Below are 19,219 nucleotides of genomic sequence, written 5' to 3' on the forward strand. Positions count from 1 at the left end.
TTAGTAAAATGACCAAAACGCAACCCCCTTGTTAATCTGCCAGGGAGAGTACAATTTAATATCCAACAAACTCTGAGAAAAAAGTAAAATCGTGACTTTAAGTTTCCGCGGCAGTTTAAATTCCAAAAGTTAAGTTAAGTTAAAAGTTATTGTCTCCAAAGTCAAGCAGAAATAAAAATGAACTGTTAAATAGTGTAATAGTTTATTAGTGAACTTAAACACTCCACTGACAGGCTGACAGGGAGCTTTGTAAATTGATGAGACTGCCTGACTTGTCCAGGAGATGGCGATATCCGTTCACTGACTCTGCAAGGACACAAATCCACCAACAAATAACAAACAATACCAAGACAAAAAAATCCATTTTCAAAAATTTTATTTTTGGTTAGCAAATTAGATTTTTTTTTCTTCATCACTAATAACAAAAAGTTAACTAAAAAGAGGTGAGGAAGCACTGCTCCCTAAAACAAAAGTGGTTTAGCTCACAGCTTTATTGTCACATTTACATGTAACTAAATCAAAATGATCATTCATTGTTAATAATTCAAATAAAGTAAATTAGTTTATGTGAGTGTCTTACTTTATTGCAGTCAATAATGTATTATAGTGTACTAAAAAGGCACAGTGGTTAGTGGATGGGGATCATTATGTTTCATAATAAAATTATTATTGTGATTTGCTTAATAATATAGTATATTCCAGAATAATACATGGATGAAAATAATAAGTGGATTTAAAAAAAAAACACAGCCTAAAACCCTTATGCCAAGGGCAGCTCCGCAATCTGTCGTCTAATTAAACAAACAAATTAACAAATTTAATTAAATTGAAAAACAAAAGAAAAGCTTTTTGTTTTGTCAGACTTCCGTACTGACTCACTCCTTTACATCAACATTGATGAAGCTCTTGATGTTCTTCAGTTTGTTGCTATCAAAGTTCACCAGCAGCATGCTGGAGCCAACACTGGTGGGACTGAAGGCAATGCTGGCTTTGGCTTCCTGTTTGGGGCCCACAGCTCCAATCCTGCAAAAACCACACACACAATATATAATGAGCATCATCAACCAAAAAATCTGAGATGAAGTGTCTGTTTTCTGCTTATCTCTATGTTTGTCTATACAGTTTTCAGTAGGCATCCATTGTATTCTTTGCTTAAATTGTGATTATTGGTACAATATATCATTGCAAATCACAGAAAAGCATCTTAGAGCTATAGGTAACAACATTTTGATTTTGGGTGCATTTGAGTTTAAATGAGTTTTGCCTTGAAGCTATATCACGATCAATTACAGTACAAAAACCACCTTGTACATCAAACTGTAAATAAATTCTCATGGGACCTGGAGGATACATGTGAACCCATCAGGTAGAAAAAAGTAGGAAAAAACAGAAACACTAAAATAAATAACTGTTGCTTAAATCTGTTGTGATGGAGTTAACATACTTTTCTGTTATTGGTTTGCCATCAGTGAGGCCGACACCCTCAATGGTGAAGCTGCAGTCCTGCAGTGACTCCGGTAAAGGGTTCAACAAGGTCAGCTCTGCTGTCACAGACTGGTTCACTGTGGCCTCTCCCACCAGCTGCAGACAGGTGTTCAGATCAACAGATGGCATCATTGTATAGGATTAATTATGTCATAAAAAAAATGTACAGTTAAATAAAGGATTACATTTCTCAGTGTAAGCTGTTAACAATCTACCACAGCTGCCTGACGGATCAATTCTCCAGATAACCGCATGTTGATTGTATACTGTGATGTACACACCACACCATTAAAATTAATACAGTTCTTTGGACTAACAATTGTGTGGTTTGTGGAAAGTGTCACATGCGCATTGTATGTTTAATCTGCATACAATCGTCTGAACAGAGCTGCCCAAGGATGCAAAATGAATTTCAATGTCTACTGACAATAAAGTTTAACTGTATTTCTGTATTGTAAATAGTAGGCTAAAAAGCGAAAAAGTCAGTTTAGAATAATTAATATTTCCTAAGGTACCTTTTTCATATAAATACAGATTAAAGGGTACATTTTTTTATATCGGAGACGTAGAGAGGGGGGGACCAGCATGGAAGCTAAGCAGTGTACTGCTGGGGACAGGGTCAGCAGCAAAATGTATCTTAGCCACCTAAAAACATGGGAGTGGCTCAGCACTTCCCGTGTTCTGCATGGTAAAATTACTGTTTTTGGTAGAGGAGTGTGGTTGAGCAAAAGAGAGCAATATTTGGCTTATATGGTGGCGGTTTCTTGCTGGAAAAGGCTGTCTGATGGCAAAGTAAAGGAGTGAAAAGTAAACATACATATATAAATACATTTGTTGGTTGCCAAACTAGCAGCCCATTTGAAAAGGCAGAACTCCTGTTGCCATGGAGACACCCCAATATTTAAGATATCAATGGAAAGACAAGGATGTCCTCTACATAGTGCCACAGGTTTAGGTTACATGGTTATTGAAATAGAGATGAGAGACACAAAAACTGCATTATTGAGTCTCAAACAAATCCAAATAAATGATTCTTCGACAAGTGAGGAATAGGACCAAACAGAACATTTCCTTTACCCATCCATCGCTCCTACCTTGATCTCTATTTCTGGCTCATCTAGGACAATGGTTTTCTCAGCTTTATTGAAATCTACAGTCAGTTTGTTGATGGTGACGGCTGACAGCTGGATCAACCTATCAGAGGTGATCACTGGTCCATAATTGTCATACTTCAGTCTGAGGGACAGGCGCCTTTCTGAAAAAACACATACATTGTATACATATTAATTAGGTTTTTAAAATTATTTCTATGCAATTTAAACATGAAATTAAGTTTGTGACAGATGAAGGCCTGGTTTCACAGAGGCACTTTAAAATCTATTTGAAAGAAACAGTTTTTATGAGATCATTAAAGGTGTAAAGTGTTTACACTATCAGAGCCAACCTTCTCCAGACGGCACCTCCACTTTGTCCTCAGCAAATCCGCAGTTCTCTCCTCGTTTTCCGTTGTAGCTGATGACTCTGGCGAAGAACAGGAAGGAGCAGGTCTTTGCCTCCATGCAGTTGTTAGTGAGGACAGCGTGCACCTCAAAGTCTGCGCCTATGATCATGTTATCAGCCAGTTTGATCTGAAATCAGAATTAAAAGATGATTTAATTTGTGGACAACCAACAATGTAAATACATTATTATATTTTTATTTTATATTTAATTTATTATTTTATATTTCTAATTATAAGCATGTAGTTTAAGAATTTTCAGATGATTCTGTAAAATTAGTGAATGGGGACAATTTCCTCCTATGAAATATTGTTATAAGCTAACAGATATCCACATGAAAATATGAGGCCCTTATATTATTGGACCTACTGTAACCTGATGCACTGATTAGTTGCACCCTTTTCAATGATTTATGCGTTGCTCTATATGACTTATTCTATGTGAAATATCACGTGGAACATATATATACATATAAATGGATAATATTTGAAACAATATAATAAAATTATTTACGTTTAAATGAATTTCGAGCTAATGCAACCTAAAGGAGACATTTAAAGCTACTACAAGGAACTTTTATTTTGTTGATTTTAGAGACCCCTGTGTACAAAACCCGGGGTGATTTCTGATTTCACAGAGACTCCAACCTCATGACAGCGGTTATGAATAACTTCTCGCAGATGGACTCATTTGCTTATAGGTCATATAGAGACATCAGTATTAAATTAGACTGTTGGAAACTCCTTGCAGTAGCTTTTAACTTTGATGTAAACATATCACCAGTGCAAACACACTTGTGGTTCATATTACGGTAGGATGCATACCAGTTAGCAGAATTTGACGACCACATGTGTTTTGCATGCATGTCACATCAAGCTTGTGTTTTTTTTCAACTTGTGACTATTGTTCCTCTTTCTTGCCACGTCTCAACTCAACCACATCAACTTTTTGATCAAGTTCTTTCAGACTTTAAGTCCTTTTCTCTGATATGTTTTCCCTCTGCATATGTGTGAACTGTAATAATCACCTTGAGACGGAGGCCCGGCTCTTCTCCTCGTTGCTGTAGCTTGTTGTGGTGCTGAGCCTTCTCATACACCTTCCTCTCCTCCTGTGAGCCTGAAAACCATCGATCACACATATATACAACAGTCTTGTTTGAGCTCATGTGTCAAATACAAATAACTCCATCATATCGATTTGATAAACATGGATCCATGCAACAAGAAGTAGTTGATGTCACGTGTGTCTATATTTATACAGTGTGAAATTGTATGCATGTACTGTATGTATGTAGCATGAGTGTCTGACTGCAGTAGAAGGAACACATTGCACTGCCTGCATACCAACTCCAAACCACACATTTATTTTCATAGATGTTTTAATCAAAACATTGACATCTTATTGCTATTTGAATATATTTAAATAGGTTTTTGGTATTTTTTTGATATAGTGTCACATGCTTCCTCTCCCAACAAATTTCTGCAGTCAGATCTTTAGAGCCAGCCTCCTCTTTCTTTCATTCCATGATGAAATTCTAAACGTTGTTGTTGATTTATTTGATGTATTTATTTCTTATTCTGAAAGCAAAGACATATTTCACTCATCAGATATCAGACCAACAGCACTGACGCATGTTTTGATCTCAATTCTACAGACCTAAGTATTATTTATCTATAAATACTGTATTACATTGTGCAAATTAAGACTTCACACATGGAACTGCCTTCCAAATGACCAGTTGAATACACAGCTGGTCTGAAGAAATGCAACGATAAACTTAATCAACTACCAACTGTCAACATAAGCCATCATAAACCACTATGTTCTGAACAATCACATTAGAAACACTCAAAAACTACACTCTCATCTTTCTCTCTCAGCAATTCATCATGGGAAATGATGCAAATGAGGACTCTCTTCTCAGCTCTGCCTGCAGTATATGTGAATGTCACAAGCCACAATCCTACAGCACTCTGGAGCATGAATTTAAACAGGCTTTCCAGATGGTGAGCTGGTTGCACAGTCCATCAACTGACTGAACTTTTCACCACTAAACTGAAGTTCAGTTTCATGTAACTTTACACATAATATAAGTAAATAAGAATAAGAATGGCAAAGAAAAAAAAGAGCTCTGGCATCAGTACAGTATCAGTAGTAGCAGATATCCAAATTCAGATATCGGCATCTGACCAGAACTGAAAAAAAGTTAATCTGTGCATCTCTGCCCTAAATGAGCTTTGCAACATGCTGCTTATTGGAGCACTAAATTTTCTGCTATTTATTTCACCGAAGACCTGAATGGGCGTCTTTGTGTCATGCTCAGCTTTTCAGATTGTCTTTTAATTTTCCGGTTGAAAGTTATGGTTTGATTTTCTGCCAGAGGAATGTGTCAACAACACAAATAATGACTCATCTGCTTTATCTCTGCTGTGGCTGTTTCTCATGACCTGACAACTTTATGTGTGTGTGTGTGTGTGTGTGTGTGTGTGTGTGTGTCTGTGTGTGTGTGAGCACATGTTTCTGCAGCACCTTCTGGATACTTGTACTGGTGTGTGATGTCGTGTCTCTCATCTGAGCCCACAGCTTTGGTGCTGATGAAGCGTCCAACAGACTTGGTTGATCCATCAAACTTGACAAACTCCCCATTTGACAGACGCACCATGTCCACAACATCTGCATTAACCTGACTCCATACACAACACGAGATGACATCAAATAATACTGATTACAAAGATGTTATGGTCACCCACAGACATTATGAGACATGACGAGGACTCAATGCAGCAGAGAGATATGCTTAAACACAGTATCAGTCTGTTTGGTGGGTTAAATTAGGCAGAATCTTGTCATTTATTTATTTTATTTTTTTAAAGTCTGTATATTGTTAAATTCGTAATGTTTGCTAAAATACTGAACAGGTAATAATAAAGTTTAATAAAAAAAACATTACAGTCAATAGAGTTGAGCTTAAATTTGAAATTTGTACAATTTTCTCTATGTTTTTCTTAAAAATGTTGAAAAGGTTCAGGCAGAAAAACTCACTTCAGCAAAAATAAAGGGAGCATCATACTTCTTGGTCAGCTCTCCTTCCCTGATGGCCTTCACTGGGGCCGGTCCACAACAGAAAACACCTGACAGCATCACACATCCAGAGACAGGGTTGACTTAAGCAAACACACACTGCTTGGATTCAGGCCATGCAGTGACCAAACAAACTCAATAAAATAAAATACATGTTCATGCAAAATATTTTGATGATGAGTAACACATCACTTCCAAAGGGAATGGACCAGTCAGGTATTTTAAAAACCCTTTTTTGCAGTCAGTAGGGTAGACTGGTGACAGTTGCAACAAGTCTTATTCTTAATATCAGAAACATGTTAGAATGCGGCATTTAAAACAAACAAACAAACAAAAAACTTGTTTTGAAAGGGTACATTTTTTACATTTACATTTTTAAGTTTTTTTTTTCATAAGCTACATTTTAGTTAAATTATTGTGAACTTTTTTTTATGAATTACTCAAAACTCACTAAGTCTGAATCCTTGTTTTGTTGACTTCTAAGTGACATGTTTAGTTTGAGTCGAGGTCACTGGGTCTATCCAGCACATGATGGCTGATAGAGCGGGGATGGTTGCAGAAATGTGTTGTGATAGTTTCCCCTATCTTAATACAAAAACATGGAATAGCCAAATTATGTAAACACCTTTAATGGTAAAAGACTTCAGTGGGTTTTATTAATCAGATGCCAGTTCCTATAGCCGCATTTAGCAACAAAAGAAGCTTCCCTAAACACGTTTGATACATGTGACAGGTCTCCAAAAATGCCAAATGATCTGTGTCAAGTGCATTTGTGAAGACAAAACAGTCCAGAGATAAGTCATGTGAACATGCAAAACACAATCTGTCACAAGTTTGGTTTACAGTCATGACCATACATCAAACATGTGACTAGTATAATAAACTGAAACTAACCACAGTGGTTTGTAACCATCATGAGAAATATGCTTATTATTTCTCATGAAGTGTTACATAAAATACAAATAAAACAGACAGGGAAGGATCATTGTTGGTAACAGATGCAACAATAGTTCCTCTTTGTTCTCTAACTGCAGAGGCAGCACGAAGATAGTTCAAAGTCTTATATGCAATTTGCTCTTAGAGAACAAAACTTTTTTGAATGTTTTTTTTTCAGGAGACAGGACAAACAACATGACATTAAAATCAAACTTTACCATCACTTGTCTCCTGTGGGGTTGGGTCACTGGCTTGCCACCCGTCAAACCTTGAACCCAAATCAGGACGAGTCATCCAGCTGTCCACCCAAACATGGAAGTTCCTGGTGAAATCAGTCAAATAAAGAAAAATAACATTATTTTCCTTCAATCAATAAAATGATCTACAATGGTTCATTTTATCAGAGAGGAATAAAGGAAGATAACAAGAGAAAGAATATGAAAATGATGTATTGAGGGAGACAGTTGTGTCTATGCATACAGTCTATGTTTAACCACCTGGTAAATGATCACAGCCACAGACTCACCATATCGAATCACCGTCAAACAGTGGTTCACCTTCTTCATCATACAGGTTTTCTATAATCAGGTTGGCATTACTATCATGAGCTGATCCAAAGTTAGTAACCACTCGACACGGGATGCCTAGGGCACGGGACACTGGGGGAGGGACGAGGAGAGACACACTTCATCACACCAGATAACTGAAGCACATACTTGAGATATCATCTGTCATCAGAGAGTAACAATTAAGTCATCACATAAAATGTCACATGGGGCAGACGGCTGCAAAACCATGAGATTAGAGTCTAAATTTAGTGTTTGATATTAAAGTTTGGATTGTGTGGAAGTGAAAGTGGACTGGAGGATGTAACTGGGAAACAGAGAAGAGAGAAATGCAGCAGAAATCGGTACTGTTGATACCATAGTACTACTAGTACTGCTACTACTACTTGAAAAAATAGTTTCTGTATTGTCTGAGAGCGATGGATGATAGTGTGCGGGTGTTTTTCTGACAAAATGGCATTATGACAACAAGACGTGTGGATATCATCTATGTAAACCACAATAACTTTGTGCTTTAAACAAAATAGTGAACCAAGACCATCATGCACTTCATACTCTGTTCCCACCTGTGCAGGCAACAGCAGCAAAGACCCAACACTGGCCGAAGCGGACGGGGCCACTCTCTGCCCACTGGCGCAAAATGTCCCCGCTCCCGACCCACACTCCTGGATGAACCCCTCCCGAAAACTCTCCCCACTCCCCCACCAGCACACCACTGTCATCATTACTGTTGATCTGTGGACACAGACAGAGGAGAGAGAGCATAAACAGAGCGCAGGAGGACCATAAGTGAATGTGTGAATGGGAGTCAAACGTATTTTGTCAGCCTGTCACATATGTATTTTATGTGAAACAAAGTTTGCTTAAAGTTATTTCATATGAATTTTTACATAACTGTAAGTGCTGTCCATTAGAAAACGATGCTCTCTACATATTACAAATGCTAAGTCTCTCATCCACCATTGCATTCTTTATGATTTGGTGGGTGGCTGTCTCAGCTGTGGTAGTCACCAGCCATGCTCCTCCAAAAGGTTGCTTTTTAATCTCATCTAGTCTCAGATAGATCTTAGGAACCATTTTCCTATATGCCTATATGCCTCTTAAGGAATCCTTATTTTTTTATGTCACATTTTCTCCAGACATTCATCACTACAAGATAGAGATCGAGCCATGCCAGATTATAAATACACAAAACAAGAACTAGTTGAAAGTAGTTAATTAGCAAGACACAGCCAACCTGACATCTTTACAAAGTGTAGTACAGCAAACACCAAAGTGACTACTAACATTGCATGCAAAATATGCATTATTTCCCTGAAAAGAGACACTGAAAAGCAAGATTGTGTTAAATCATCAATCCCTAATGGACAGGAAAGGACAGCTTAAAGAATGTAAATTAATACTGATAGATTTTAGCACTTGATTCTTCAGACATTAGAAGAAGTTTATAGTTTATAATCACTGCTCAAAGTCGAGTCAATTTTATTTATATAAAGCAGTTTTCATATAGTGCAGGTCTAGACTGTACTCTTTGTAAAATACTACATACATGTATCAGACAATGTGAACAATTAGCAGTTTGTAATGATGGTTTTGCATGAGTGCATAAATAAATATCCTAACTATATAAATAAATATAATAAATATCATATAATCTAAACATAGTGCAAGATTCTGTCTTGGTTATCAGCATTATCTTGGAACAAGTCCGGTGCTAATGTATTGTAAAGTGACAGCCGCTGACACAATAGAAATAGCCCTGAGTTTCTCAGAGAGGTATTTTGACTTGCAGCAAGAAAAACTTGCTGACAGACTTTATTTTATTACACAGCTCCTCGCAACAGGCTTGAGATCAGGGCTGCGCATGTAAAAAACTTCCATCTTTCTATCACAAAAGTTGCCTGGAGAGGAGAGAAAGTTTCAAAAGAATGAGAGGGGTTTCCCTACAGAGCAATAGAAAGTAAGGGAGGGTTTTCATTTGCACCGTGGTGAGAAAAACAGCTATTCACTAGCTGGTTGAATGGAATCTATAGGATCCAAACTCTTTCTAAAGCCTCCTCACTGACCTACCATAGCGCTCAGCACCCTGGTCACATAGACAGGATCTCTCCTGGCAGAACAGTCCTTGTCAGCATCAGAGATAAATTTGGGGTTGTCATCCAGGATCTTTAGACAGATATCCAGTATACTTAGATCAAACTGTAGACAGACAAATACAGTATATAAAGGAGAAGGAAGGAGATTAGTGGAGCACCATGTAAAGATTTGTGTTATTAACTGAGCAAACTCCTGTGACTAGATTTTAAAATACTGGCATGTGTATTGTTCTTTTTAGTCTCAGCAAAGAAGCATTTGGACGTGATGAGTTTTGTCTGGGAACAGTTTAGTGAACCTTTGTGTACCTGTCCAAAGTTCCAGGGTGTCCCTTTGATTCTCTTATATGTCCCCTTGTAGATCTGCCCATGTTGTGCTATAACATACTCCTGCCTCTTCGTCTCACTGTGCATGTAAACAGCATCTCCTGTGAGTCAGTCCAGACAAAGCAGCAACATATTTATAACAGCATTATAGCATCCCAAGCAGCATCTCAAATTTGGCAACACTGGTATGTTTTATGGCTGTTGTGCTTGGTGGATTTCTTTTTTCTTACATCTAATTTTGCAAACTGTAAAAATAAACTAATTAAAAAAAAAAATAGCTAGTTAAGTTTAGCTATTTTTAAAAGACAAGCTGAATTAATATTGTAATGATTCAAAACAAATAAACTTTTAAACTTGATATTTTTTCAGTTGTACTTGAGAAAACCTGTTAGGGACTGAATTCAATACTAACCTTCTTACAAAAATGCAACGTGCTTATGGACCAGGTCTTTCTACTAGAACCGCATTAGTACACATGATTGATCAATGGATAACTAATATGGATGACAGAAAACTAGTTGGGGCTGCGCTCTTGGATTTTACTGCAGCTTTTGATGAGATTAATCACAGTTTTCTTATAGCTAAGCTCAAATGTTATGGTTTTACACTTTTAGCTCTTGCCTGGATGAAAGGTTTTCTCTCTGGTAGCACATTTTCAATGGCACTTTTTCTGACAGCAAAAAGATATCTTGTGGTGTTCCAGTTACTTAGGGCCACTCTTATTTTTAATTTTTATAACTGATTTGCCACACACTGTTCAAAATGCTTGTGTTGTTATGTATGCTAATGACTCAACTTTGTTCTGTGCATCACCAACAACAGCAGAGCTGAGAGAGAATCTACAGTTTGGGCTGCATACCATTACTAATTGGGTGACAATGAACAAATTAGTGCTGAGCATCGCCAAAACTAAATGTACTGTATTTAGCAGTAGTGTTTCTAGCAAACACTACTGCTCTCAGCTTGTCTATAGATGGGATACTGGTTGAACAGGTCACTAAAACTAAATTACTGGGTGTTAAATGAGGTCATTTACTGTCTTGATCTGAGCAGATCAAACACATTGTGTCCATGATGGGAGAGGGCACTGCTATTTCAAAGAAATGTTCTGCATATATTCTGTAAAAAACAAGGTTGTTCAGTCACTCATTTTTCAAATTGCGCATAACAGAGCAGGGACATTATTTCTTTGTCATTTATTCCTTGGTAATGTGTGTGAGACACATCGTCATTTATCTTGGCTAACTGTGGAAGCTAAATTAAAATCTAGTCTTTTATTATTCATGCATACTGTCATCTCAAATGATACACCTCACTTCTTTGGTGATAAACTACTGTACAGTGTTTTTTGTAATGGTTGTATGACACGTCAAATCACTACTGGTCTTCTGGCATTACCAAGTCCATGAACAAACTGTATGTTGAGAACTGCTCCTTTATTCTGTTATTACAAAGAATAAAGAATCGTGTTTCACAGTATTTTCATTATTTTGATAACAAGCAATGATGACACACAACAAATTTTCAAGGGTATCATGATAGTTTTAACTCTATCAAACAATGCATTCTGGGAAGTCTGCTAATTTGCTGTTCATGTTTCTTTAGGAACTGAAATTAACTAGAACTAGAACTAGAGATCTTAAGTTTAATCAACTTGAATAAATAAAACAGTAATGTTAAATTCATGAGAAGAGATTAGTTGAGTCTAATAAATTTCAGATTATTTTTTTTACAGTAATCATGTAGCGCAAAACAAGGCAGAAATAAACAGTAGAATTTGGAGGAAAAACAAACTTTATGTACTCACTGGGGCACCAAGCATTAAATAGCAGGTAGAACTGTCCTAAACTGGTCTTCTGGCCGTCCTGGTCCAGAGTCAGAGAATAGCGCCCAATGGGGGCATCAGGTGAGGAACTGATAGATACAGACACTGTGTTTCCAGAGGGATCATTAGTGGCAGATGCGCTCCACTCAGTGTCCACTGTGGACTCAAGTAGACCAAAGGAAACCTTGGTGTCTGATTCTTTCCTTGGTAACGGACCTTTAGAGACAGAGATGGACATGAATATTAAATCTCTTTTTTTATAATTCAAGTTTTTATATCCATTATCAGTTTTTCAGTACATGACATCATCATTCTCAATTCAAGATAAGCAAAACAGTCACTTCTTGTTATTAGTTACATGATGAGATAAAAGAAAATTTAAAAAGGGACGGAGGAAGGAGTGAAAAAACATTAAAGGTTAGGAAAAGTTGTCAGTCAAGTGTGATATGTATCCAAAAATAGTCCCAAGCAGGAGCTTTGGGTTTATTTCTTTCATCTCCACTGTAAGCACCAAAACGCTTTAGTTTTAGCAACTAATGATCTTTTGTAGAGCTGATTTACTTGTCTAAGATAAACTTGAATTTTAGAGTTCAGAAATCCCACCAAGTTTTTATTTAAAAAATTGTTGAGTTAACTCACAGAAGTGAAAATTGTAATAATATAATATTTTTGATTGCCACTATTTCTTAAAGCACCCAACTAAAAAAAAAATCAGGTTAAAAAAATAAAAAATAAATAAAAAATCAGGTTCACTGTTCGCTGTGAACATAGAAGTACACATCATTTTGAGTCTCTAAATCTTCTAGATTCAAATTTATCTAAAGAAGCAAATTATCTCAAAAGTTTAGCAAAAAACTTGTTTAGTTTATTTCAAAACTTAAGAGTTTGAGTTTGATTCAAAATCCAAAAATCATCATTTGAAATTTGGAATACCAAATAGACATTAGGTGAAAATAGAAATGTCGCCCCTATCCAGTTAAATATTGTAGGACTATTATCAACAAAGGTTGGGCCATTTTGCATTCCAAAATATACAATGCAGAAGTCTCATTTCCAGCACAAACGTCTATTTAATAAACCTGTTCTGCACTCCTCATCACAACTTGTGCACTCAAAATACTTCTGCTATATCCTTAACTTTAAACAATCATTGCTAAAACACCTGTTGGTCAGAATTATTAAATCTAAATCCAGATCACACTGGTGATGCATGCATATGCATCCCCCTCCAAATATTTCTTTCTCACACACACACACACACACACACACACACACACACACACACACACACACACACACACACACACACACTGAAACCAAAAGTTTACCCGTTTCAACGATGAGTGTGAAGCTGGTTTGACCCAGTTTAAACTCTCTGCTGCCAGGTTTTAGATGTAAAAAGACTCTGAAGGGCTGTCCCCTTCTGACAATCAAACGCTCCTCTCCAAACAGATCTGTGTGATGACTGCTGTTGTTGCTCTTAATGTCCAGATCACAGCGATCAATGTCCAGGACTGTGTGGAGAGAGAGAGAAACACAGATCACTTGTCGCACCAATTCAAAGTTAAACACATGTCAGAGATGAAAACTGTGAAAATTTGACTTGATGACTTGATCATCACAATGAGATCACCATCTCCAGGTGTCTTTAAGAGATGATAAGTCATTTCTCAAAGTAGAGAGTGTTCCTGTAAGATCTGATGTATCTAATGTCAGCCACCATTCCTACTCATCACATTTTACACTTCAAGACCCTCAATCTGACACTCAAACACTTTGTGAAGCAGCACACACACACACACACACACACACACACACACACACACACACACACACACACACACACACACACACAGAGAGAGAGAGATAGAGAGAGAGAGAGAGAGAGACTGCATCTTCAGTTGTAGATACTACACGAAGTGAATCTCTTCACTATGAGACAGAAATAGTTTTACCTCCTCCTCCTCCTTACCTTGACTCATGTCTGCAGTGAACTTGTGTCTCTCGCTTCTGTGCGCCAAGTAAAAGTTCAGCTGCAGCCTGTCGGTGCAGCTTGTTGGTTAACAGCCCTGCAGTGGCGCAGCTCCTCCTGAGAGGTATTTGTAGCATGTGAAACCGGATCTTCACGCCCCCATCTGTCTATTCGGCACATCACTAATTCTGTTTTTAGGCAGGAAGGGCAAATAGACTTACACAACCCTCCTTCTTTAATTTGACCGCGACCCTTAAAACTATCGTGAAACATTTCTGCAGAAGACAAAAACTTTCAAGTAAAAAAGCAGGTGATAAAATCGGTCCTTAGTTAGCAAATTTGTAATGCATAATTTTGCAAAAAGTTTTTTGTGTAACATAATATACAATATAGCACAACACAGCAACTGTAGAAGCCCTAAGAGGCAAATCAGAAAAAATAAATAAATAAATAAATAAAAAAATAATAATAAATATATATATATATTTATGTATGTATACGATGATCCATTTTCTAAGCCAGATGTTAATCGTTTTTCTTCTGTTTATGACTTAAGACCAGGTGGAAAAAAAGGTTTTGACAGGATAATTTAAGTTCCTTAAATATTTTTCCATCTGTGAAATATAGGGGTGAAAAAGTCCCGCAAGGATCATTTTTCTAAGTTACTATTTTTAATCTGTGAGAACAGGTGAAAAATGTTTTGTACTTTTAGTGGTGATTAAAATACATTTTAGGGAAAAAGAAACAAATATAACAGCCCTGAGAGGTAAGTAAAAAAATCTCCTCTGTGCTTATCAAACAGTAAAAAAAAAGACGTTTTGCCAGAATAATTGTACTTTGTCTCTTTCTAAAGTTACCTTTTTACATCTTTCAAAACAGGTGAAAAAATGGCAGGGAATTTTTACTTATTTATTTATTTATTTATTTATTTTATTTTTATTTATTTATTTTTGTCATTATAACGTCGTTTCGGCCACAAGAGGCTGAAGTGCACCAAGTGGCTAGTTAAGCTAACATTAAAGGCAGATTGGCTTTAATTAAAATACATTTCTTGCCTAAACAAAGACATGGCAGAATGTTACATGACTTATTAAGACATAGTATATACAGCTTCTGTTTAGAGAGCATAGAAAAATTAAAACTGACATCAAAGAAAACATGAATGGTTTTTGTCATATTTAGGACATGCTGTAGTAGCGCACTTACGAAATAAAACAAAACAAAAATAACTTGCCAGTCTTTTTTAAAAAACTGTTTTCACAAGAGAAAAAAAATATGTAAGAAACATAAGGTAACATAGAAAAATTACCCTGACAAAACTTTTATCCCCACCTGTTTTCAAGTGTCACGCACAGAAAAGAAAGCAATTTAAGTCAGACTAATAAAATGGGTAACCAGATTATTTTCTCATTTGGGCCTTTGTACCAAACATATAACAAATAGAATTTAAAAAATTAAAATAAAACAAATATAATTTTTTCCATAAATTATTTATTATTTAGCTGCAACACTGTATATTAATATATGATTCAACATCACCAAAATGTTACAATTCAAAATGAATCAAAAAAGGATAAATTACACTTTATAATGTAAAACAGGAAATTACACATCATACAGTTAATTTTTTATGCAGTTTTTTTTTTAAGGTGGCAAAATACTTCACACATTTTTTCAGGTCAGCATTTTTTGAGTGCTGTGTCTAGGTGAGAACCCTAGATTTGCAAAACTCTCACCAGATTTGTATGTGGTATAAAGTAATTATGTTTTATAATGTGACAGCTGTGTGATTATGATCTGCTCGAGTTTAAGGACAAAAATGCACTTGGTTAGGCTTACAGATCATGAGTAAGGCTGAAATTATTACTCATGTGAGATCTCTGGGTTTACCATCTTTGGGTTTCCCATCTAGACACAACCTTTTTAAGCCACTAGGGGAAGTTGAAAATAGGTCATGAAACTGCAACTTGATGGTGCTGAATTTCTACAGAACTGGCTGAGAGGGCAATGAAAACTTTTGCAATAACCGCTCTTGTGGAATAAGGAAGTGAAGTATCATCACAGTCATATGTTACTGCAATCCGTCTGGACCCTCCCTGAAGGTAACACAGAGTTCAGAGGGAGGAAACTGTACAAAACAAAACCTGAAAGTTCATCTTAAAAAAAAAAAAGAAAGAAAGAAAGAAAGAAAGAAAGAAAGAAAGAAAGAAAGAAAACAACTGCACTGTCCCACATTTGAATAAGCAAATAACAGAATGAGTGAACACATAAAAGCTTGGAAGAAGGAAGTAAGAAATAAAAAATGATAGAAGAAGCAGCAAAAACCGAAAAAAAACACAGATCGGTCATGTTACAAAACATTAGTGGCTTCAAAATGAAACAATCAGAGATTCACATTATGACCTCAGTTCCTGTTCCTCAGATCCTCTCATGATTTATATCCTGTACATTTTGCAAAGACAATAAAATCATAGAGCTTACAAAAAAAACAAAAAAAAACAACCAACCAACAACTTGTTAAGAAAAGAAACAAATACATTAAAAAGCATTCAAATAATGTGAAAAATACTTTTCTGTAATGGTCATTTTCATGAGGGTAAAGTTGGAACATTGATCAGTATGGAACCATAGTGGACCCTAAACAGTGAGTGGTTTCAGCCTGTGAGCGTTTATTCAAACACTGTGTCTCCTAGTATGCAGTACCATTATGTAGCCAACCCAGCCTTTCAAGATCGTCTCTCTGCATTAATTGCACAAGTTCACGAGTATTTCAAATCCAAGATGTGAAAACACACAAGTGGTCTGTCCCTTCTGATAAATTATTAAATACAGGACTAACATAAGAATCTGCGAGCCAGACAGATACAAACAAATGTTCAGAAAGACAGCAGTACAGTATAAAAATGGCTCAGGAAACTCTTACTGGGTAAGAGAAAAATAAATACCTTTACATATTAATTACTATATATTATTAGAAGGCTTTCTTAAATACTCAATTCTGATTGGTTAATTACGGCATTCTAAGGCCTAAATAATTTTTAAATCAATAAAATCGTTTAAATTAATATTTTGTGTCAAATTATATATGTTTTTAAATAAGCAGCCATGTAATAAGCAGAAAATGTACAGTGAGTGGGTCATTATTGCAAAATAAACCTGTCCTGCACCACCCTGTCAGGGCTTATTTTGCAATAATGGCCCGCTCACTGTACATTATCCCTTACTTAAACACTACACCATCAAATTATTTTACTTCCATATCTGCACACGTATCCACTTGTTTCTCCATGTATGGACATCGACCTTGAGTTTGGGTCTACAGCAGGTTCTGGGCTGATGGCCAGTGTGTAGCTCTGGAGCTCTGAACTGCATCTTGGACTCCATTTAAGTTTCCCTTGTAACCAAAACAATTTAGTCCAGCTGTCAAGAGAATAATGATACACAATAGTAGGAAATGCAAAGGAAACACAGAGCAATCACTTTACTTTTGTCACTGGACTGAAGCAGTTTGCTCTCAAATACGGATGCTGGTCCTGTGTGTGTGTTTTTTTTACACACAAGCTGATGATTTCAATGATGATAATAAATACATACTTCTCTTGTTTGATCCCTGCATAGCAATAACTTTTAAGACACACAGACAATCCCACAAAATATAAATAAAATGTATCCCCTGGCCACATTCATATACATCTGTGTTACTGAGATAGCACAAATATGTCATCATCATCATCATTACTAAATTTATAATCAAAAAGCATGTTTTAGTCCAATTAAAAGTATAGGCTGCAGGTGTGTAACAAGTAGGTTCAGTTAACCAGATAAACACATGGTTAGTTTAAGTACAATCAGAAAAAAAACAGGCTTGTTTTTGTGAGGATGAACTTTTTTTGTTCACTTTATGTTAAACAGTTGATACATCACTACCTCTTCACATTTTGAGCTGCTTCATTAAATTTTCATTGTGGTTGTAGCAGCTGACGCTTGGTTCTACAGCTGTATATTAAAATAAAAACAAGTTTGGGGATGAAGATGATTCTGCTGGGACAACAGGCCAAGGGACATTTTCTGTGTTTGTGGGTTAACATTTCCTGTCATTGAAATACAGCATGACTAAACCACATCACCCATTTATCACTCTAACACACATGAGTGACTGACATGTGTTACCAACATACCAGTAATCAGTTTCTCCGATAATTTAAAACCTGTGAACAGACAAAGCTGACTGCCTTGTGACTGTGCAGCCACGCAAAATAACTTTTTTCACTCGCCAAGCTGTCTGTCAGCAGGGCAGCCAGAAGATCTCCGACAGGACTGAACTGCTTCGGTGGACCGGTGATCTGCAACAATATTTAGGGCACAGATTACACAGAGGTCATTTATAATAATAAATAATGAGAGATGCAGCCTGCGCTCCACAAAAAATGTAAAAACTGTCGAAGGGTATTTTTAAACCTGGACGCTATCTTTATATATTTTGGGGTCTAAATGATTAATAAGTACAAAAAGTTTTGGAATTGGTCCAGTAGATTGTCTAACACTGAAATCACACTTTAGCACAAACTAACAGATTGACTTTCCATAATGCTGTCAGACACTTAGAATAACAATCTGAGCTTGTCAGTGGCAAAGACAAGCACTTTTACTGGATGCACAGACGTATTTGCCCCCAAGGACTATATTGCCACCGTTGCAGCCTGTTTTGTACCTGCCGGCTAAGGAAATCTACTGAACCAGTTCCAAAACGTTTGGTACCTATTAATCATTTTGACCCCAAAATACTGTATGTTTATACAAAAAAATACCAGAATTGCCAACTAAAATAAAAAATAACAATAAGCAAAATGTTTACCAACAATATCATTAAACATCCAAAACAATAAAAATAACACCAAAAGGAAAAAAAATATACAAAAAGCAAAAGAGCTGACGAGGTAGTGTTACCTCAAAAGTCTGGTTTAAAAATATGGGCTTTTAATTTCCCTAAAATCATCATATCTTATAATCCACACACCTCTCAAAGAACTGAGGTTGTCTCAGAGCAGTGATGTTGAAGATGCTTTTAAAATATTGTGACACAACACATTTCTGTCGCTCTTGTGTGTTAAAATCCTCTCATCTGTTTACAGTCTATAGGCTGAGATCATTGATTGTGGTATTCTGAAATAGACAAACACCACAATGCAGCACTGCTGCTCTGAATTCACAGTGTTTTTCTGTGGAAGATCAAAGCTTTGAAAGGCGGCAGGAGAAGACTAAACCAGATCGACTAGAGATCTAACCAACCTTATCTGAGATGGCTGCTAAGACACAAACTGGAAGTCTTCTTTTTTTAATTAAGAATGATGTCTCACAAGCCTAACAACTGATTCTTGAGCTTTATTAATTTAATGTTGTTTAGGAAAAACTCAAAATTAACGTTAGAAAACAAC

General features: G+C 36.4%; 2 protein-coding genes across 2 annotated transcripts in view; both read right to left on the minus strand.

Annotated features, from left to right (window-relative positions):
- Positions 1 to 362: 362 nt before the first annotated feature.
- LOC146325467 (protein-glutamine gamma-glutamyltransferase 2-like) lies at positions 363 to 13,809 on the minus strand. Its single transcript, XM_084721518.1, has 15 exons — positions 13,785 to 13,809; positions 13,141 to 13,326; positions 11,795 to 12,028; positions 9,970 to 10,088; positions 9,638 to 9,766; positions 8,134 to 8,302; positions 7,528 to 7,660; positions 7,220 to 7,323; positions 6,027 to 6,115; positions 5,514 to 5,667; positions 4,012 to 4,100; positions 2,930 to 3,113; positions 2,580 to 2,740; positions 1,445 to 1,581; positions 363 to 1,023 (listed from the first exon to the last, which is right to left on the minus strand). Exons 1-15 carry the CDS (start codon positions 13,792 to 13,794, stop codon positions 876 to 878), a joined length of 2,046 nt encoding a protein of 681 aa, XP_084577644.1. The 5' UTR covers positions 13,795 to 13,809; the 3' UTR covers positions 363 to 875.
- A 2,237-nt stretch (positions 13,810 to 16,046) lies between these two features.
- Positions 16,047 to 19,219, minus strand: part of LOC146325468 (pleckstrin homology domain-containing family G member 4B-like) — a 39,794-nt gene continuing 36,621 nt past the window's right edge. Inside the window, exon 25 of the mRNA XM_084721519.1 lies at positions 16,047 to 18,127. The gene's annotated coding sequence lies outside the window, so the exon portion shown is untranslated. The remainder of the gene's footprint in view (positions 18,128 to 19,219) is intronic.

Source organism: Lutjanus erythropterus, chromosome 6 (assembly GCF_056507025.1).
Source record: "Lutjanus erythropterus isolate fLutEry1 chromosome 6, fLutEry1.hap2, whole genome shotgun sequence".
In the NCBI taxonomy this organism is placed as follows: domain Eukaryota; kingdom Metazoa; phylum Chordata; class Actinopteri; order Lutjaniformes; family Lutjanidae; genus Lutjanus; species Lutjanus erythropterus.

Bases quoted from the DNA above. Each gene is read 5' to 3' on its own strand.
- LOC146325467 (XM_084721518.1), bottom strand. The intron at 10,089-11,794 runs GTGAGTACATAA...ACTGACTCACAG, and splicing joins ATTTAATGCTTGGTGCCCCA to GAGATGCTGTTTACATGCAC. The intron at 2,741-2,929 runs GTTGGCTCTGAT...GTGTTTTTTCAG, and splicing joins GGAGGTGCCGTCTGGAGAAG to AAAGGCGCCTGTCCCTCAGA.